The sequence below is a fragment of the Gekko japonicus genome, unplaced genomic scaffold (genome assembly GCF_001447785.1).
Source record: "Gekko japonicus isolate JY-2015 unplaced genomic scaffold, Gekko_japonicus_V1.1 scaffold1327, whole genome shotgun sequence".
NCBI classification, from domain to species: domain Eukaryota; kingdom Metazoa; phylum Chordata; class Lepidosauria; order Squamata; family Gekkonidae; genus Gekko; species Gekko japonicus.
This window is the reverse complement of record NW_015160879.1, coordinates 474,363-496,066: the sequence shown is the minus strand read 5'-3', so window position 1 is coordinate 496,066 and position 21,704 is coordinate 474,363. Positions and strand designations below refer to the sequence as shown.

At 48.2% G+C, this 21,704-nt stretch overlaps 1 protein-coding gene across 1 annotated transcript in view; it reads right to left on the bottom strand.

Annotated features, from left to right (window-relative positions):
- LOC107120290 (constitutive coactivator of PPAR-gamma-like protein 2) overlaps window positions 1–18,211 on the bottom strand; it is a gene marked incomplete at its 3' end in the record, with an annotated part of 47,614 nt that extends 29,403 nt beyond the window's left edge. Inside the window, 3 exon segments of the mRNA XM_015422961.1 lie at window positions 702–948; window positions 17,558–17,933; window positions 17,935–18,211. Coding sequence (XP_015278447.1) covers window positions 702–948; window positions 17,558–17,933; window positions 17,935–18,098 — 787 coding nt within the window.
- Window positions 18,212–21,704: the final 3,493 nt, after the last annotated feature.

The window sequence follows — 21,704 nt, the reverse complement described above, 5'->3', positions numbered from 1 at the left end:
TAGGCTATTAGATATATAGATATATTGTTATTGCATTGAATATAAGTTTGCAATATGCACAGTTTGCAGTAGTTCTTTTCTGTTTGTATCCTTATTATACTGCAACCCCCCTCTATCTTTTTAGTTTCCAAGGTCTAGCAAAGCCCGGCTAGCTTTGGGCTATCCCTGAGCCCTGCTTGGTGGGGAAAGGAGCGGGGCATAAGCCAAATAAATAAGTAAATCCGGGTCAGGGCTGTCAGATGAACAGAGGTGGGTTCGCCATCGCCTGCCTCTTGTAAAAACCCTGGGCTTCCTTGCTGGTCTCCCAAACAAGGACTGACCAGGGCCGGCCCTGCTTAGCTTCTGAGCTCTGGTGAGATCGTGCTAGCCTGGGCAATCCAGATCAAAGCATGACGACCTTAGATATATATTCATTGCACCTATCCTCAAAAAAAACCCCGGGAAGACTGGAGGGAGGTAGACCTCCCTTCTTCTTGCAGACCTTGAATCAGGAACCTTGGATAGATCGGCAAGATGGCATGCAGCTGACAGAGTCTACAAGGCACAGTATAAGTTTAGTGACGCCTATTTGTAGGTCCCCCCCCCATAACTCTTAATAGACGATTGCGTGTGTGAATATATAGTTGGACTGGATGGGCCACTGGCCTGATCCGACACGGCTCCGACCGTTAACTGGAACAGGCCGCTCCGTTCCCACTTACCTAGCAGAGCGGCGAAGACGGGGAAGCTGCCCAGTTTTAGGCCCAGCTGCTTGGCCACCTCCTGCATGAGGAACTGGTTGGTGGTGAGGTTCTTGCCGTTCCAGCTCAGCTTGAGGGCGTGGGAGCTGTAATAGGAGGGGATGTTGCAGAGGGCGTACTCCGAGTCGTGGGCGATCAGCCCGTGGAAACCGTTCTCTCGGAAGAAGGAGACCACTTCCTGATGATGGTCCTCCAGGCTCTGGAACACCTGCCAGGAAGAGAGAAGAAGAAGAGGAGGTTGGATTTAGACCCTGCCCTTCACTACCCGAAGGAGTCTCAGAGCGGCTTACAATCTCCTTCCCCTTCCCCTCCCCACAACAGTCACCCTGTCAGGTAGGTGGGGCTGAGAGAGCTCTTTCGAGGACTACTCTTGAGAGAACAGCTCTGGGAGAACTTGTGACTGACCCAAGGTCATACCAGCAGCTACATGTAAAGGAGTGGGGAATCAAACCCGGTTCTCTCAGATTAGAGTCCACGCTCCTAACCGCTACACCAAACTGGGAGGCAGGTAAAGACCCTTTTACTCCATCAAAGTCAGTACTGTCTACTCAGGTTGGCTGTGGCGCTCAGGCAAAGGTCTTTCATATCACCTACGCATAGTCTTTTCAGCTGGAAACGGGGGGATTGAACCTGGGACCTGCTGCATGCCAAGCAGATGCTCTACCACTGATCCACGGCCCCTCCCCATCACCCTTTAAACAGATCATCCTACAGGGCGTATAAATGTTAAGTTTAAGCTGCGGTGGCTCAAGTGGTTAAGACGCTGAACTGCAGGCTGTGGAAGGTCAGTAGTTCAGCAGTTCGAGACCCGGGTGCCGCATGATGGAGTGAGCTCCCATCTCTAGTTCCAGCTCCTGCCAACCTAGCAGTTCGAAATCAAGAAATTGCAAGTAGATAAATAGGTACCACTTTGGTGGGAAGGGAACAGCGTTCCGTGAGCCTTGGTGTTTAGTCATGCCGGCCACATGACCACGGAAACGTCTTTGGACAGCGCTGGCTCTTCGGCTTTGAAACGGAGATGAGCACCGCAACCCTAGAGTCGGATTCGACTGGCTTTCGAGCAAGGGAACCTTTACCTTTACCTAAACTGGTTAAGTCAGCCCTGGTGAGGTGTCCAACACACCATATGGATGGAGCAGTAAACACAGTTCGAGAATGGAGGAGAATGACATATAATTAGAGATAGCTTATTTAAAATTTGGGAAATGCTAAGAAAAAGAAGCAGCCCCCCTCAATCCCACCAGTAATGTCACCAATAGATGCTTGTTATGGCAATCACACAAGGGAAAATAATGATTCCATAACCTTAAGCGATATGATAAATTCACAAGCAGAGATTAAGATGTGACAAGAGATCAAAGAAGACGGGAAAGAGATATAATGGTGGATATATTTTCAAATTGATTCTAGATTTTTAAAAATGACATCTGTGTAAAAAGAGGTGTTCTAAAAGAACGGACTGATTTTGAAAAGACTGTCTCACAATCTAAAGACCACCTACTGGGGCAAATTTACAAATTATTGTGTCAATATGATTCTGAATATGAACAGGTTAAACCACACATAATTGAATGGATGCAAAATTTCGGTGTGAGAATACAGTTTCAATGCTGAAAAAACCCTACTGACTAAGGATATTAGATTCACAGCCAGTCCAGCACTAAGAGAAAACTGGCATAAGATGTTTTACTGGTAGTACGTCACTCCAAAAGATACTGAAAAGATGGATAAGAATTATAAAGGGTCCTGTTGGAACAGGGATGGACCTGAATCAAGACAGAGAGATTCTAGAAGAAGATACATGAGGAAATTCAAAATATTTTATAAACTAATTTCCCGATGAAACCAGAGACTATGTTATTGGGAATTCTGCCAGACAATATAGAAAGAACTTCACAAGACCTACTCAGATACATGACGACCGCTGTTAAGAGTAACATTTCCAATGAAATGGAAGACAGAAGAATGTCCCACAATAGGGATTTGGAAAGAAAAATTAGCTGAGTACGTGACAGTGGCAAAAGTAACTATATAAATAAAAGGCCGTTGAAAAAGTTCAATAGAAATTGCAAGCCTATTACTTATATTATGGGAGTAGTTAAAATTTCTTGAAAATTTTTGAATTTATCTGAATATTACATAAAAGGTGACGATGGCCCCTGCCACACGGCAGGGAAAAAGCCTCTTAAGGCGCGGCTTTTAAAAGCCGCGCCAACATTGAGACGCCGCGGCAGGATCCCACGGATCCCCTGGCCGCGGCGCCTTTTCTCCCCGGCTAGGTAGGTGGTTCAGTTTGCGGCGGATTTGTGCGGGGAAGGGACAGTTCGGGCACGGAAGCAAGACGCTTCCCAGATGTTGTGGTGTGATCGCGCCGGTTTGATCCGGCCCCGAACTGTCCCGCTCCCGGCCCAAATCACCTAGTGTGAACGGGACCAATGACATTGATTACAGTTTAAATCTCTTTAATCCTCCATTAAGTATTTAAGATATTTAGTAAAAATAAGACTTATAATGTGATAGACGATTAAAATAATATACAGGTTTTAAGGATGGTTTAAACTTAGCGTACAAATGTGTTTAATTGTTAAAGATGTAATCTCATTTATTTTTATTAGACTGCTGCTGAATATTCAGAAATATTTTGTTTCCTATCTCAAAAAGATAACTTATTCCTGAATACTGTAATAATCATGTTTTATTTGCTGCTTCCATATTTTAATGATGTATTTTTATTAATACAGTTGATTAAACTTGTTGTACGCAACTATTCATGATATTTGATAACTTCTGATGAATTTACTCTTTTATACCACTATATTTTTAAAAAATAAAAAGATTAACCAGAGAGAGAGAGAGAGAGAGAGAGAGAGAGAGAGAGAGAGAGAGAATATGGAGGAGAATTAGAGGAGGAGAACTAAGTTGGAGGAGGAGGAATGCATGATTCCAAGGGTCCTTCCTGGTCTTTTGAGCACAGTGAAACAATGAAACGTTGCATCCACCCCAGGCGATGGTGTTCAAAAACAAAACATGCCACGCCGAGCTTCTCATCTTAATGCATATGAACAGTCAAGATCAACCGGCACTCCAGCCCGTCCGACTAGTTTTTCAGAGGACATGCATCGTAACTGTACACAGAACTAACGTACGTGATCTCACAGATGTGTTTTTGTGCATTCCCCTCAATCACTGGGATACGGTTTTTGTGTGAGTCTGAGAGAAAACTCCAAGCAACAATCAAACTGGAAGCAAGATACAAACGATTAAACCCACGGGTGATTGATGAAAAAAAGAGAGCACAGCCATTTATGACCTTCCAAATCAGAATTCCGAAGATCTATAAAAGCCCATTCTGGATTCTGTGACAAATTATCAGTTCCAAAACACCCTTGTTTGTTCTGCTCTGTATCATTAGTTCGGAAAGCGACACATATTTTTTTTCACTTGCCACCCAGCTTTTTTCTTTTTAAAATGGCTTTACTATTTTATTTATTTTTTAAAAACCTTTTATTTATTATCATTTTATTATTGGCTTATTATTATTTTATTAGGATACGTTGTTTACACTGACACCAGTGCGCTGAACACAGTTTAGCATTGATCCTGTCATGCATCAAACACTGTCACTATGAGGATGTTGTCGAGATATATTGGGAATTTTTTCTTATTGTGATTAAAAGGGATCTGGTCTTACGATTGTGATTTTGAGGGCTTTCAGGAAAGATAATTCAATCTTTAGTTATTTTTTTTAATATGAAGCAAATAAGTTGTTTTAGCGTGTTTTGTCCGTTTTTAAGGCTCACCCCACCTCAAAAAAAAAAGAGGGGGCATGAAGGTGCTTTACTAGAGTGGCGTTGGCTTCAAGTTGAGCAACGCTTACTTCAGCTGCGGAAGCTGCATCCATAAGATGTAATGATTATTCACTAGCATCAACAGTTTTTTAGCCAAGTTCATGCAGGATATATCAATGGCTTTTAAGCACAAAAGCCAAATGGAGTTTTCACACACGGAGGTTCTTATCATACCAAGTGGTAAGAACAAACCCCATTGGGAGACTGTCGGCTTCACGCTGTACTTGTGAGAGCACAAAGGCACCCTGGCTGACCTAGATGGACCTCAGTCTGATCCAGCAAGATATTTCTGGCAAGCGGCGACATCACTACTGTCTTGCTCTCTTCCAGCAATATTTGGAGTTTGACTTTGCTGGATTGGAAAGTCAAAGACCTCCACTCTCTCTCCCAAATATCACAGTCAATGTAGCCAGGGCATTTGTGCCTTCCCTTTGTTTACTGCAATGATCGATTGTTTCAGGAATAAAACAAAATAACTTTGACATTTGTTTAAATCATTTTACTTTACAGTGGATCCTTCCCCGAACATTTTCTCTTGAGTAGGGGAAGTCTTCATTGCAGCAAAGTCTGAGAACCACTTCCATAATCAGAAAACAGGACTGGGAGGACAGAAAGATCGGTACATGTTTCATCTTCCAGCATCAAAAAGTACAATATTCTCCCCCACCAACGATGGGACACAGGGGGGAATGAACCAAGGTAAAAGGATTGCTTCCTAAAAATGTAAGAACTTTGGAAGCTGGTCACCAATAACTAAAGCAATACAAGGCAACAGATAGGCCCCTTTCACATTACGGTTCTAAACCAGATGTTATCCATTGTTGGCCCGGTTCTGAGCAAAGCAATACAGGGATGATGGTTTCATACAGTGGATTTCATTCCGTTAATGATCTGTCTCTGAAGCAATCTGGCCACTTCAAGCAGTGCTGCGCTTATTTCCCTACGCGATCTTCCTCAAACTTTCTTTTTAACGTTCTAAGTTGAGCACTATAGGGCTAGACCAATATAGCACTTCAGTGCTACAGCAGCCCCATTGAGATACACTGAGAAGTGCTATATTGGTCTAGTGCTATAGTGCTCAATGTAGAACCTTAAAAAAAGTTTGTGGAATATTATGCAGTGAAAAATGGTGAGGGGGAAAGCGCGATGCTACTGGAAGCGCTGCTTTCATTTTAAACAGCACACTGCAGCGATTCAGAAGCACAAAGAAGAGGTGAAAACAGAATGCCGTTTACCGCAGGAACAGCTCAACCACGCTTTGTCAATGGGACGCAAGGAGCTTTGTATGAAAAGGTAAATAAAGTTTGTGAGCAGCTGGTTGCTAAAGCGGTTGTGTCTGAAATGGCACAAAAAAACCCATTAGCAACAGGCTACCAAAATGGATTACAAGAGCTGTCTGAAAGGGGACATAGTTCTGGCCCTGCTAGTGGACCTCCTGATAGCACTTAAATTTTGGCCACTGTATGACACAGAGTGTTGGATTGGATGGGCCATTGGCCCGATCCAACATGGCTTCTCTTTTGTTCTTAAGAACTTCAGGAAGGCTCTGCTGTAGATTAGGAGGAGCAGCCACTGGAAAAGTCTGAGATCTGACCATCCCAAGTACCCTACAAGAGGGAATAACCAATAGGTATTAGTTGGAGGAGCTCAGCTGTCCACACTGTTTTTCCCCCCTGCCTCCCTTCCAATTAGGCAACATATAAAAATACATGCCGGGGTCCACAGAACACACTCAAGACCTCAGCATGCTTAATGGGGTTTCTCCCATCTCCCTGCCATTTCCGAGCCTTCTTTTCACAGCCCCCTCCATTTAAAAAACAATCAACAGCCTGCTATGTAGCGTACCAACTGGCTGCTCAAGCCCAAGTCTCTGGTTGTGTGGTTTTTGGATCCTAGTTGTCAAATGGGGGGAAATGATACAAGTGTTGTGGGCCAACTTGACCAGCCAGAGTCCAGTGTGGCTGAAGACTCCTCAGGAGTCGAGGAACCACACGCAGCCAGCTCTGAATCAGCTGAAGTTAGTGAATTAGAGATACAGGAGGCTCAAGATTCATTGCCGGCAGCTGACCTTGACCCCAGCTGCTCCACCCAGGCACAGCTCTGAAGTAGCTGACAGAGCACAGCTGCAGGAAAGTAGCCCACCAGGCTCCCTTTCGTTAATTGAACGGCAAAGGGGAAAGCTCCAACAAGACTTAAGGACACAGAGCGCTCCTGTCTTGGCTTGACGCCAGCTGCTTAATGATAGGAGTTCTGAGTAAGTGCAGGAGCACCTCTGAGCAGATGGCTGTAAATCAGGCTTTTAAAGGAATGCCTATATAAATCAGATGCCTATATAAATCAGGCCTGGAGAACTGCGGATTGTGGGAGCAACTTGTCATCACCCTGTGAATTTTGTGACCACGATTCTGGAGGCTGCCTGCCTCCTGTGACCTTTGACACTACTTTTTGGACCTGCCTGAAACCTTGCTGATCAATGACCTTGGACTTTTCTGAGCAACCCATGGACTCTCTGACTGCTGCTAAATGGGTATTTGACCCCCCTGGGCTGGTCTCTTAACTGTGATTTAGCTCTGTTGCCTTACTCCACCTGTATTCCAGGACAACATGTGGACAGTGACAGGACAAAATCAGTGAGAATCTGGGTGGGTAATAAAAGATGGGACTAGAATTAAGAAGTGAAGAGATTGGATTTATGCCCCGCCCTTCACTCAGAGTGGTCTACAATCTCCTTTCCCTTCCCCTCCCCACAACAGACACCCTGTGAGGCGGATGGGGCCGAGAGAGCTCTGATGGAAACTGCTCTTTTTCAAGGACAGCTCTGACAGAACTATGGCTTGCCCAAGGTCATCCAGCAGGTGCAAGTGGAGGAGTGGGGGAATCAAACCCGGTTCTCCCAGATTAGAGTCCGCGCATTCTTAAGTCCCATGGAAGGGGGTGTGTGTGCTCCATTTGATGGTCCTTCACAGAAACATATGCTTCAGACAGGGTTGCCAGCGCTGGGTTGGGAAATACCTAGATATTTTGGGGGTGGAGTCTGAGGAGGGTGGGGTTTGGGGAGGGACTTCAATGCTACAGAATCCACCTCACAAAGTGGCCATTTTCTCTAGGTGAACTGATGTTTCTCACTTTCGGATTATTTGTAATGGGGGGGGGTCTCCAGCCATCATCTGGAGGTTGGCAACCCTAGCTTTGACTCATACCTGGAACAAAGAAATGGGGCTTTAAATACAGCCAGCTGAGGAAACAGTACTGCTGGAACGTAATTAACCTTCCAACCCAGACGTTATTCCTCTACATTCCCTTCCCTCAAATCTACTGAACTTTGTGATGTGAGAATGTGCTGTCGAGATAGGGATGCCAAATCCAGGTTGGGAAATTCCTGGAGATTTGGGGGGGGTGGAGCCTGGGGGAGGGCGGAGTTTGGGGAAGGAGCTCGGTGGGATACGATGCCATTAACAGTCCACCCTCCCGAGCAGCCCTTTTCTCCAGAGGAACTGCTTTTGGTAATCTGGACACCCGCTGTAAGAGTGGGCGATCTCCAGGCCCCACCTGGAGCCTGGCAACTCAGGCATCGATCCCAGATATTTACTCTCCTCCTATCTTTGTTAACGTGTAGGTCTGGAATGTTGTTGTTATGCCAACATTCGGCACAACATTTTTTTTTTAATTCAAATTTTTAAATTATTTTTGTCATACAAAATAATAAGAAATAACCATTTGAGTAATATCAAGAAAATATAGTGCTATAATGATTTACATAATAACTGTGGAATTAACATATTCCATAACAGAATTATATCTTTTATCAGTTCCTATATCACAGGAGTATCACTTATTTTAAAAATACAGTAAGTTTTTGAGGTGGTCATTTTTGGGGGGTGATTTCACCTTCTGTAAGGTATGGAACCACTGGGAACCAAACTGCTTGAAATTTTTTTGCAGACTCTCGTATTTGTTGAGAAATCATTTTCCCATAGATAAAGTGTTCCCATAATTTGTTTTGCCAGTCAGATATGCTTGGGACGGTTTTTCCTTTCCATTTCTGACATTCGGCACAACATTTTATCGCCATTACTTGGTGGCATCACAGAGCTTCCTGATTCACATAAACTGCTATATCTACTAAACGACGTTGATGAAAATATAACTGACTCCGTGGCAAAGTTCTTTCAGGCTGCTCTTTTTACACGTACTACAGAATTGTAACACAAAACTTGTTTTGGGGAGATATATGAGACTTATTTATATGGATTTTAGATTATTTTAGAACGGGGTGTTGTTCTTCCCCCCCCATTGGTATATGTGCCATATGTTTTATTTATTTATCTATTTGTGTATTTTCTCCAATGTCAATGCCAGTAAAGGTAACTGAATTGGTTAACATGTAGGTTTAATTCCTCCCCAGTGTGGACGGTAGATCCTTAACTGAGGAGGTGTGTGTGTATATGTCTTTTTTACATTTAAATCCCTCTGGATTTTCAAGCGGAAGGACCTGACCGCATATTTCACCCTGCTACTAAAATCAGTTGGCTGTTAGCATATTTAACTTGGCTGGAGAATGGTTTATATTTTTAAAATTGATTTTCTCAATGCACTCAAAGTGACACTGTGCACACATATGAGAGAGAGAGAGAGAGAGAGAGAGAGAGAGAGAGAGAGAGAGAGAGAGAGAGAGAGATATTGTTTTTTAGAGAGAGAGAGAGAGAGAGAGAGAGAGAGAGAGAGAGAGAAATGGGGCTGTTCATTTACAAAAGAAGGCTGTATTTGAAGCTCATCTTTTTCGGATCAGCTGCCTTTGCTGTCTATTCCACCTCAGCTGATCTCTTAGTCTTTGCTAGGCAATTCACCTTTGGCCTCATCCAGGCAGCTCTCTGGGAAGTTAGCTGCAATCTAGCACTCTCTAGGTCAGGGGTGTCGAACTGATTTGTTACAAGGGCGGGATCTGACATAAATGAGACCTTCTTGGGCACCTGGGCCACGGGTGTCATAAAATGTCACGCCAGGTAGCAGAGATATAAACTTTATAAAGGACACAAACACAAAGAGGTTTTTTTTTTACTTAAAATAAAAACAGGCTTAAAACATTAGCTCTGTAAGCTGCAAACCTACTTTTGATTTATTGACATTCACCACAGAAATCTCACGCTCAGAGTTCTGAGTCTAGGACCCAGGTTAAAACATGAAATGGCTGAGCGATTGAGAGAGTCTGGCAAAGTAAGCTAGGATGCAGCAGCAGCAGCAGAACTGGAAGCAGAAGACGGCCAGTTCCACTGCAGGCCTGATGGAAGCCACAGGTGACATTTTTGGGACTTCTGTAACTGGAACCCCTGATGTGTCTTTTCTGCTCAGAAAAGCATCCACAGGGCGGGGGGAAATGGGTTAGGGCCTCCTTTAAGGAATGGCAAGTTTTATTCCCCCCCCCATTTCATTATCAAAATGCCCCGCACCCCAGTCGAAAGGCAGGTACTTGTATTGTGTCTGTCTTTTTCTTCTACTGGGGCCAACCAGGGAAAGGAAGAATTCTCCTTTGAAAACAGAGGGGGGGGGAGTTAACTTCCCCCTTCCAGAATGCTGCAGCCTCAGTCCATATCTCTCCTCCTTGACTGCTGTTTTCAGCCCCCAGCAAGGAAAAAAGACAGGTACTTGTGTTATGTCTGACTTTTTCTTCTACTGGGGCCAAAATCAACCTGGGAAAGGAAGAATTCCCCTTTGAAAACAGAGTTTGGGGGGGAGGGAGTTAACTTCCCCCTTCCAGAATGCTGCAGCCTCAGTCCCTATCTTTGCTGCTTTCAGCCCCCACAGGGAAAAGAGAGAGGTACTTGTGCTGTGTCTGTCTTTTTCTCTACCCGGGATAAAATCAGCTGGGGTTGGGGAGACTTTCAATCAAGAAAACAGTACAGGGAGAAGGAATTAGCTTTCCCCCCCCTTCCCCAGCACTGCTGCCCTCTGCTCCACATCCTTCTGTTCCCTACAGCTGCTTTTTGAAGTTCACTCCCCACCCCAAAACCCACATTGGGGCACTGTACTTGTGCCCAGGCACATTATAGCATAGCTCAGGGCTTGACAAATCCCAACTCCCAGGTTACCAGGGGGGCTAGAAATTTCATTGTGGCAGCCAGGGGTCATTTCGTTAAAAAAAGAGCTGCAGGAGCTCATTAGCATATCTAATAGGCTATTAGCATAATAACTCATTAGCATATGCCACGCCCCCTGACATCACCAGAAGTTGTGTCACAAGGGGAAGCGGGGGAGGGGAGGCATCTTCAAAAGCCTCCCCTTCCCTTCCCCAGCCGGCCTGCCAAGGCGGGCTTGGGGGGGGAAGCGAAGAGAACTTTAAACCCCTTCTTTCTAGAGTCGTGCCCTATATTCTATGGCCCCATAGAATATAATGGAAAGATCGCACCCCTTCTCTTTGGAGTCGCGCCGCCACTGGTATTCTATGGGGCCATAGAATACAATGGAAAGGTCACGCCACTGCTGCGGTGCGACTCTAGAGAGAAGGAGCGCGGGGGCGGGGCTTGCCACCACCACCATTTGTGCCCGCTCCTGGTGGCAGCTAATATTTCCAGCAACGATTTTATTGTGGTGTCTGTTGAGAATCTCTGAGAGAAATACAAAATTAGCATTTTACATCCAAATGTTTTGCCGTAGGACATAAATGCACGTGCACGGAGTTCTTGTCATTGCTCGTTTATATGTTGACACAATTCAGTGATGGCAGATGAATTCGTTCTTTAACCAGCTACTTTCTAGATTGGTTCCAATACCCAATATTCAGTAAAACAGAGCTTTTAAAAAACAATAATGGAGTTATGAAAAATTGGAGAGAAGTCAGGTTAGGGTTAAATGTTACCCCTTTTGCTGAAGTGATGACAAACATGGTTACCCTGTATCAATATATCTAACTCTCAACATGACCCCATCTGTGGATACTTAAACCTGGAGACTGGAGTCATGAACAGACAAGACAGATCTTTCTACAAGCTTGAGAAAATATTTTTCTGCAAACCCAGAGTTTAAGTCTTAGAAACAAGACAAAATGTGTGTGTGTGTGTGTGTGGTTAAAACCCTCCAAAATAATAGTAGCAAACCCTGTACCTTAAAAAAAAAGGATAATCCGTTATGAAAAATTGGAGAAGTCAGGTTAGGGTTAAATGTTACCCCTTTTTGCTGAAGTGATGACAAACATGGTTACCCTATATCAATATATCTAACTCTCAACATGACCCCATCTGTGGATACTTTAGACAGATCTTTCTACAAGCTTGAGAAAATATTTTTCTGCAAGCCTAGAGTTTGTCTTAGAAACAAGACAAAATGTGTGTGTGTGTGTGGTTAAAACCCTCCAAAATAATAGTAGCAAACCCTGTACCTTAAAAAAAAGGATAATCCCAGTGACCAATGTGGGGTTACTAGGCAACCAGAACAATATTGGCAGCCTTCACACCTTCACTACTGTCAGTAAACATCCGAGGGAATAGGCAGGCCCTCTCCAGGGCTATTTTGGATTTCCAGTCCACTTGGCTCTCCCCCTCTCCTGCCCTAGGAGGAGGATTCACTGGAACCAGGCCCAGCAGCAATAACTGGGCAACTTGCTACAATTTATGCAACACCCTGGTGTGGTGGCGGCTACTAAACCACATAATGCCACAACTTGCGTGGGCATATGGCAACTTCTGCTCTATTTGTTCGACTTGGCTGGGCCCAGCAGTGGCCACCGTACGACTCTCCTGAGCAACTTGCTATTGCCTGACTTCTGCAACTTGGCCGGGCTTTTCTCAGAGAGAGGCTGCCAGGGAGAGGGAATAAGGGAAATCTGAGTGCCAGTGTGTGCAGTGGCTGGAGTGTCAGACTGGGATCAGGGAGAACCTGGTTCAAATCTCTACTCTGTCACGGAAGCTTGTTGGGCGATACTGTATCAGTCTCAGCCTACCCTACCTCACAGGGTTGTTGTGAGGATAAAATGGAGGAGAGGAGAATGATATAAGCTGCTTTAGGTCCCCATTGGGGAGACAGGGGGGATATAAATGAAGTAAATCAATAACAAAGCTGAAGAGGTAAGAGGGGCAGATAAAAGAAAGGGTGATTGGTGAGTAGGGAAGAACAGAAGGAAGCAGGGAAAGGGGAGAGGATATGGGGGCTGCCAGAAGCAAAGAAAGGAGGGCATACAGTGGGGAAATGAAGTGACCTCCCCAAATTAGTCATGGCTTTAATCAAATTACAAGCAACTGTGAAGAGTTAAGGATTAGGTTTTGTGGTAGCAATAATGAGAAAATGTGGTCATTAAAATACAAAACCCAGAAGGCTGAAAGATGAATCTGGCTCCTAAATTGTGAGGCTGGCTCCTAGAGCCAAATAAAATTTGTGAAGACCTGGCGTAGCTTTCCTTTACAAGAGGCTGCAACCCACTCCAGGTTCTATGCAGAAGACAGACAACTCGTTCTGTACCCAGGACCACGTCTAATTTGTACGCTTTCCATAAATAACATTTTGCATTGCATTTCCTCACGTCCTGCAAATACCAAGCTCCAGTTCGCCGCAGATGTCCTGCATTCATGCTATAGCACAGCTATTCTCAAATGTGAAAAACTTATCCATCCACTAAAAAAAATGAACGAGAGGGACCAAAAATCATGAAAGTGAATACACAAATGACTTCAAACTTGCCTTTACTCCCTTTGTTTCATCCAAACATTTACAAATGAATATGAGAGAGAATGATACTCCTTATAATTCTAGACAGGAAGCAAAAAATTGCGTTCAATTTAGAAAGCTCCAGTCCTAAGAGAAGCTGGCCTCTTTGCTCTGCACCAGCTCTACAAACAACATAAACAACTCTGCTGCCATAGGATGTGGTGATGGCCAAAGGCACAGCCAGCTTTAAAAGGGAATTAGATAAGATTATATCACTGGCCTTGGAGACTGAAGGAAACCTCCACGTTCAGAGGCAGTCAACTTCTGAATACCAGTGCCAGGAGGCAACATCAAGGGAAGGCCTCGGCCTCTATGCCTTGTTCTTGGCCCTCCAGAGGAACTGTTTGGCCAATGTGTCAACCAGGATGCTGGGCTAGATGGACCACTGGTCTGATCCAGCAGGGCTCTCCTGATGTTCTTATGGAGTAGACCAGCTTGAGGGCTGGCACACGCCAAAGGAAGGAAAAGAAGCAGCGCTGAAGAGCACAGGTGTAGACCTGGTCAACCCTTTGCATGGGAGATCACAAAGCACCTCCAGCAAGGGCGACAGACTAAAATAAATGGCCGCACTTCAAAGAGGAGGAGGAAATTGGATTTATACCCCGCCCTTCACGACCCAAAGGAGTCTCGGAGCGGCTGACAATCTCCTTTCCCTTCCCCTCCCCACAACAGACACCCTGTCAGGTAGGCGGGGCTGAGAGAGCTCCTTCCAGAACTGTCCTTGAGAGAACAACTCTTATCAGAACTATGGCTTGCCCAAGGTCATCCAGCAGCTGCAAGGGGAGGAGTGGGGAATCAAACCCAGTTCTCCCAGATTAGAGTCCGCGCACTTAACCACGACACCAAACTGGAGAGTCTACACCAGCCATGGAGTGAGTTTTACAGTGTCCCATCACATTACTGTAGCAGACACACAACGGCCTTCAAAGACTGACAAAGGTATTATGGCGCAGCCTTCTATGGATGAAGGTCCACTTCTGCAACTGATGCTGTGTCTGATAGCACTGAGAGAATAGCCTAAAGCAACCTTGCAAAGTTGAGGCCAATGCGAGCTTCGGACCGGGGAATTCTGGACGCTTAGGTGCTGCATGACACCAATTCACAAAGGGCAAGCTTATCCATATTCTTCCTCCCCAACACTCCACTGCTTTGGCTTCTATAACGATGGCCTTCATAACTTCCAGACCTGGGACCTACAGACAAGGGGTCCAATGAGCAGCTAGCATGTGACAGGAAGTCATGTGCCAGGAAGCCCAGAGGGATGATCTCGCCAGGACCACGGGCAATGGTCTAAGAGGGCCTCAGACAGGAGATGCAAACAAAGCAATTCAGGAGGGGTGCTGAAGTGAGAATCAAGCCAAGGGTCAGCGCCACAGAGGTATCCTCTCCCTCAAATGACTTCACGTCACCATTCTGCTGATCTTTGCAGCATGCATCCAAGGAGAGGTGGGAAGGATCCTTGCTTTCTATGCAGCCACTGACTACAGTTAACAAAACAGGGAAGGTTTTGCAAGTTGGTAATACTGATTTTTTTTCCCGTCGAGACATAAACGACTAAAATACGCGGTACAGCCTAGTAAAGTACTGTACAAGTTAATAACTTGTTTAAGCTTATTTGCTGGACAGGGGCTACGAAATCAGTAAGGGTGGGTTGCTCTGGGGAGAACTGTAGCGTTCATCTCTCTCATGCACACTTCAGTCCACGCGCGGCAAGTTGGTAATACTGATTTTTTTTTCCCGTCGAGACATAAACAACTAAAATACGCGGTACAGCCTAGTAAAGTACTGTACAAGTTAATAACTTGTTTAAGCTTATTTGCCGGACAGGAGCTATGAAATCAGTAAGGATGAGTTGCTCTGGGGAGAATTGTAGCGTTCATCTCTCTCAAGCACACTTCAGTCCACGCGCAACTTCTACTACATGGGTAAAGCACTGGGTTAATAATGGACGGAAGCAGGAGACGGCGCTAGAGGCACAAAACAGAACCAGAGCTAGTTCAATACCCAAGTGACTCACCCGGCCATTTCGGGTGCTCAAGTGGCAGGGGAGTGCTGATTGGCATGATTTGCGTCAGTCATTTCCAGTGCTCCCTCTAAGCTGAGTTATTTATTTATTATTTATTTCATTATATTTACACCCCGCCCTCCCCGTGAGCAGGCTCAGGGCGGCTTACAACAAGGCACAAAGTGCATACAGTATAAAAAGATAAAACAGTTAAAATTCAGTACAATCAGGATGCAAGAATAGAAAGATCCAAAACATCTTGCATACCAGAAGGGGGAGGGCCAGGGCCGTAGATAGAAGTTACTCGCCCCTCCGGTAAGAAAGTTAGCGTGAGCTAGCTCACAGTTTTTTTAGCTTTCAGCTCACACATTTTTGCCTTAGCTCAGGAAGGAGGGCTCCAGAGCAAACTAATTTATGCAGCAGCCAAATCACCCGCTCACAACTTTAATGCCAGTCGCTCGCAAAGTAAGACTTTTTGCTCACAAGACTCCACAGCTTAGAGGGAGCAATGGTCATTTCCCCACCACTGCCACCTGGCACTTCTGTAAGCTTTGGGGATATGGCAGAGGACAGACATGACACTGCACGACCTGCCAATACCGCAGCCTGGTGAAAACACGGATGTGATGTCAGCCGATGCTCTGGGAACTCTCCAATATCGCCGTGGTTTCCAGAAGGCGGGCTGACACCACGCCTGGTTCTTTGGCCAGCCAGGAGGCTGGCACTTCGCAGAACATCACTTCTGCCCCTCACTGTTCTGCCAGCCCCAGAAGTGAGACTAGGTAGGGGTGGGAGGGCAACCTCCGGAGCCATGGTGGGAAAATGCCCACCTGAAGTGGGCGACCAACACGCCTTGGCACACCACACTGTGCCGCCGCTGCCTGGGTCCAACACAGGCAAGAGAGGCACGGCAGCCTATAGCACGAGAGAAAGTACTACCTGCCCACTGCCACTGGGCTTGGGGACCACTCAGGTGGCGTGCACCCCAATGCATGCATCTGCAACACCTCTGGGCTGCAAGATGGGCTCAAACTCTGTGTGGGTTATGGGTGAGGCGTGTATCCACTGAATATGAGCTTTAAGAGTCGTGGCGCGCGGTGGCGTGGCGACGCGGAGGAGCCTGCGGGACGAAACCAGAGCTGCGGCTGGCGCGTTGCCGAGCACCGGGTGAAGCCCACCAGAAGGAGCCGCGGATTAAGACCTGTTCCGGACACCAGGAAGTGAAGCGCCGAAGAGCTGCCAGGGACTGAACAACAAGCCGAGCCAGAAACTGAAAGACAACTGAGCCCGCGGCCGGGGTGCCTGGTAGGTTATCACCCCCCATACAAATAATGTGGCCCTAGTTATGGATAAACAGCTGTGTAAACCGCTCGGAGACCCTTTGGGGTCAGAGCGGTATATAAGTCGGAAATTAAATAAATAAATAAAGACACACCAGGAGCCGGGACGGGTGGTACCACTAGAGGTGTCCCCCCCCCTTCCAGTCATGCGGCTGCCACCAATGGGCTCTCAAATGGATTTTGGTGACTCCTCCTCCTGTGCGGCCCTGCAGGCTCCAAGCCTGTCTCCTAATCACGCTTCCTCTTATGCACACTTCCGGATCTCTGCTGTTCGTTTTGGAAAGAGGAGGAAGTGGAGGAGATTGAATTTATACGCCGCCCTTCACTACCCAAAGGACTCTCAGAGTGGCTCACAATCTCCTTTCCCTTCCCCTCCCCACAACAGACACCCTGCGATGGAGGTGGGGCTGAGAGAGCTCTGAGAGAACTGCTCTTGAGAGAACAGCTCTGAGAACTTGTGACTGACCTAAGGCCACCCAGCTGGCTACACGCGGAGGAGTGGGGAATCAAACCCGGTTCTCCCAAATTTGAGTCCACGCTCTTAACCACTACACCAGAGAGAAGCGCTGCAGGTCTAGTGAGAGCTATGAATGGCACCAACCATGCCAGCAGCCTCTGTTCGTGCCAGGTTGGCCCCTGCTGCCAATTTGGCTCTGTTTGCGTGTTGAACCATCTCCGGATATACCAGGTGAGGAAACGGGGTGTGAGAAAGTCTTCGCGTCAAGGGAGATGCCAGGATTGCTAACTAGGGTGGATAAGGTGCCCCGAAAGTGGGTGACACCACCTTTCCGCACCACAGCTGGAAGCCACCAACTGACAGGTCACCCAAAGACAGGCCTCGCAGGCCCGGTGAAGCGGACTGAGGGGCAGAGAAGGCAAGGCGTGCGGGCAACCCCGCGGAGGCACCCAGGAGGCCGGCACGGGCCTTACCTTGACCCGGAACCGAATCATGGCCAGGCGGATGCAGTGGCCCAGGCAGGCGGGCGGGAGGAACCAGGCCCGGGGCGGCGGGGTGCCCTTGTTGCCCACGTGCCCGGCGATGAGCTGGGCGGTCTGCCTCTCGGCCTGGGCCTTCCTGCCCCACTCGGGCAGCCTCTCCTTGCCCAGCCCGCCGTTGAAGATGACGGCCAGCTCCAGCCCGCCCTGGTAGAGGCAGGCCTGCGAGAGGGCGGCCAGGTAGCCCACCATGGCGTTCCACTGGCCCCCGCACACCCAGTCCGTCTGGTAGCCGCCGTAGAGGCGCTGCAGGGCCGAGTCCGCGTCCACCAGCAGCCGGGCCGGGCAGGGGGCGGCGGCGCCGGGGGGCAGGCCCGGGCCGTGGGGGTTGGTAGCCGGCCGGAGGGTGGAAGGCGGCGCAGTAGGCGGGGGGCCCGCGCCCGGCCACGGCCCGGGCCAGCTTCAGCAGGTCCACCGGCACCACGGCCCCCGGGCAGCGCTTCTCCACGAACTCCTGGAAGCCCTGCACCCCCATGGCTCCTCCGCGCCGCTGAGGGGCGGGACGGGCGCCGCTCCCGGGAGGGCCAGCCGGGCGCGGCTCAAGCTCCCGCCGCTTCGCCTCTCACAGCTCCCAGCGGCGGGGAAGGGATGCCGCCGCCATCTTGTCGCTTTCTTCTTCTCCTCCTCCGCCCCCTCCTCTCCCCCCGGCTGGCGCTGCGGCCTGCTGGGAAATGTGGTTCTTACGGGCGCCCGGCTTTCTCTGCGGCCGGCGGGACGCGAGGGGACAGCCGGACTACAGCCCCCAGGAGGCGAGAGCGGGCCGCCGTGTCGTCACGACGCCGTGGCGTTGCCGTAGCGCCGCGCAGGCCGACGGGAGTTGTAGTCCAAGGGGGGAGGTTTCTTACCCAGAAGAGCTTTTGAGAGAAGGGGCAAAGCTACTGCGGCGGGACTCCCGCCCCAAGGAGCGCGGAGGGCATAGGCGGGGGGGGGGGGGGGGAGACGGGCGACGCCTCTGACGTTGGTGGAGCAAAGTGGGTTCCAGGTATTTGGCGCCCCCACGTGGCGCGACCTCGGGCGAGCTAGAGGGAGAATTAGCGCTCGGGTTTGCAAAGGAAAGTCCCGGGGGCTGCTGCCATGAAAACACCCACCTGCCCTCGTGATGGGCAGGGAAAGCCATAGCATGGCGGTGCCCGGCTTCGATCGCTCCCGCGTGCTGCTGCTGCTGGGTCCAGGACAGCATGGCCAGTGGAGAAGAGCCACACGCTCCTCCTCCTCGCCACTCCCAGGGCACCTAGGCTGGCAAAGAGTACAGGCCTTGCCCCTGCCTGCCTGGTGGCAGTGCAGTAGGTGAGGAGTGCGGCCGCGCGCGACGCCTAGCTCCATCCTATGCCTGGAGATCTCCCGGAACTACCGGTGACCTCTGGGTGACAAGACGTCAGTCCCCCTGGAGAAAATGACTGCTTTGGACGGTGGAGTCTATAACCCTTCAGGCTCCACCCCCAAAATCTCCAGGCATTTTCCAACAGATCCAAAAAGCTAAGTGGGGTCATCCCTGGTTAGTACTTGGATGGGAGACCACCAAGAAAGTCCGGGGCAGGCGATGGAAAACCACTTCTCTTGGTGTCTTGCTCTGAAAACCCTTAAGTTAGCTCTGTGATTGGACAGCACTTTCTACTCCCCCCCCCCCCCCAGCCCCTCTGCATCCTTAACTTGTTGTAACTTAGGACATGCACCTACTGCAGCGGATGTTATGTTAAAGCTTTGACGATTGGTGGTCTAAAACAAAAGTCCAGTGCAGTGGAAGCCTTTGACCTTGGCCAACAGATGGCCTCTCCCCCAGGTCCCCTGCACCCACATACCCACGTTGATGCGGCAGAATCTCCTGCCCTCAGCAGTATTCAGACCCAGGCCAAGGCTCAGAGCAGAAAAGCAAAGCAAGTGAATGTCCCAGTCCTCCTGAGATGAAATAGTTGACAGCGGTGATGCTGGCCTTTGGGGAAATTTTGCATTGAGAAGCCTTTGACCTTGGCCAACAGATGGCCTCTCCCCCAGGTCCCCTGCACCCACATACCCACGTTGATGCGGCAGAATCTCCTGCCCTCAGCAGTATTCAGACCCAGGCCAGGCTTAGAGCAGAAAAACAAAGCAAGTGAACGTCCCAGGCTTCCTGAGATGAAATAGTTGACAGTGGGGAAATTTTGCATTGGGAATTTTATGGAAAGTTTTGCTCTGCAGATGGATTGCAGAACATTTTCAATGAAGTGCATGTGTCCCCCCCCCACCCCCCCGGCAAGTGTCAAAACAATCCTATAAAATAGATTGGTATACCATCTTTCAGGATAATATATGCCATCGTATATGAACAATGCCTTTCTCTCTGCCATGGGCAAACAGGCCAGCCTCTGTTCCAAAGAATAAATGGATATAAATCTGACACTGAACACACATGAAGCAGCCCTTAGACAAATCCGACTATTGGTCCATCAAGGTCACTATTGTCTACTCAGAATGGGTGTGGCTCTCCAGGGGCTCAGGCCGAGGCCTTTCACATCACCTACTGCCTGGTCCTTTGGAGATGTCAGGGATTGAACTGGGGACCTTCTGTAAGCAAAGCAGATGCTCTGCCCCTTCCCTAATGACAACTCAGTGTTTTAGAAACCAGTGGGTTAACGTCTTAAATTTTCTGTTGCTTTTCTAAATGGATCCACGTACCACATTTCAAACCGCACTTTCTAATGTGAGGTCTGATTTTACGTTAATCCTGTTTACCCATCGGAAGTTGGGAGTGGCCCTCACACAGTGATTACTCTCTTGGTTGGATCTCGTTCTAAATCGGATCCTCTTGGTACCGTCTCTCTCCCGTCTCTACCTGTTGTTTTGCAGCTTTGGGCTTAACGGTATCTGCCTAACTGATGAGCAGACTGACCTGGGCAACCCAGGCAAGCCCGATTTCATCAGATCTCAGAAGCTAAGCAGGGCTGGCCTGGGTCAGTACTTGGACAGGAGACCACCAAGGAAGTCCAGGGTTGCTACGCAGAGGCAGGGAACGGCAAGCCACCTCTGTTCAGCTCTTGCCTTGAAGACCCTACGGGGTCCCCACCCACCAGCTGTGATTCGATGGTACTTTCCACTATGCAGTGGGTGAACACGTTTATGCACTTACCCTTTCCCCCCCCAGTTTATGCATCTTACGAAGTGATCTCTAACTCATGAAAACGTACACTAGAAGAAGTGCGCATCGCACAGACGTTTATGCCTTGAGTCAAACTTTGTTGCTTGTAAAGGTGTCACTGGACTCAAACCTTGTTCTAAATTAAGGTTTGTTAGTCTTTAAGGTGCCACTAGACTCTTGCGTACAGACAAACCTGACTAGCCATCTGGAATGTTTAATTTGTGGGTTGTTTTCAACATGAAATTACAGACGCTGAGTTCAAAAACAGTCAAACTGACTAGATCATTAATATGTATGTTAGCTTTCAATTTGACATGTTCATAGCAGTGTTCCCTCTGTTTTTGGTATTTTTGGCCACTGTGGGACAGAGTGTTGGACTAGATGGACCACTGGCCTGATCCAACATTGGCTTCTCTTATGTTCTCTAAGCTGAACTAGCTCAGAGTTTTTTACCCTCTGGCTCACACATTTTTGTCTTAGCTCAGGAAGGATGGCTCCAGATCACACTAATTGATGCAGTAGCCAAATCACTCGCTCACAACTTGAATGCCAGTAGCTCACAAAGCAGAATTTATGCTCACAAGACTCCACAGCTTTGAGGGAACATTGCTTCATAGTGCCTTCATAGTGGTGGCCTGCGGGGGTTGCAAGCATAGGGGGGATGCTTGCCTTGGTTCCACTGTCTGATGGGGGGGTCTGCCCAGGTGAACTTTCCCTGTGAGTTTGCTGTCTTATTTCTGAGCTGTTCCATAGACTCCTGTAACTGCAGCTGTCTTTTCTGGAAAGAGCATTGGAGAGACTTTTTGGGGGAGTCTGTAACTGGGACGCCAGAAATGTAATCCACCCCCAACTTGAAGAGATTGTAAAAGAGCAGGTGGCAGGGTGAGGTTCCCTGTGCATTTGGTGTGTGTAACTTGCAGGGGGTCCATTCTATATACTTTTGAACCTGTGTCTGACATGTCCCCCCAA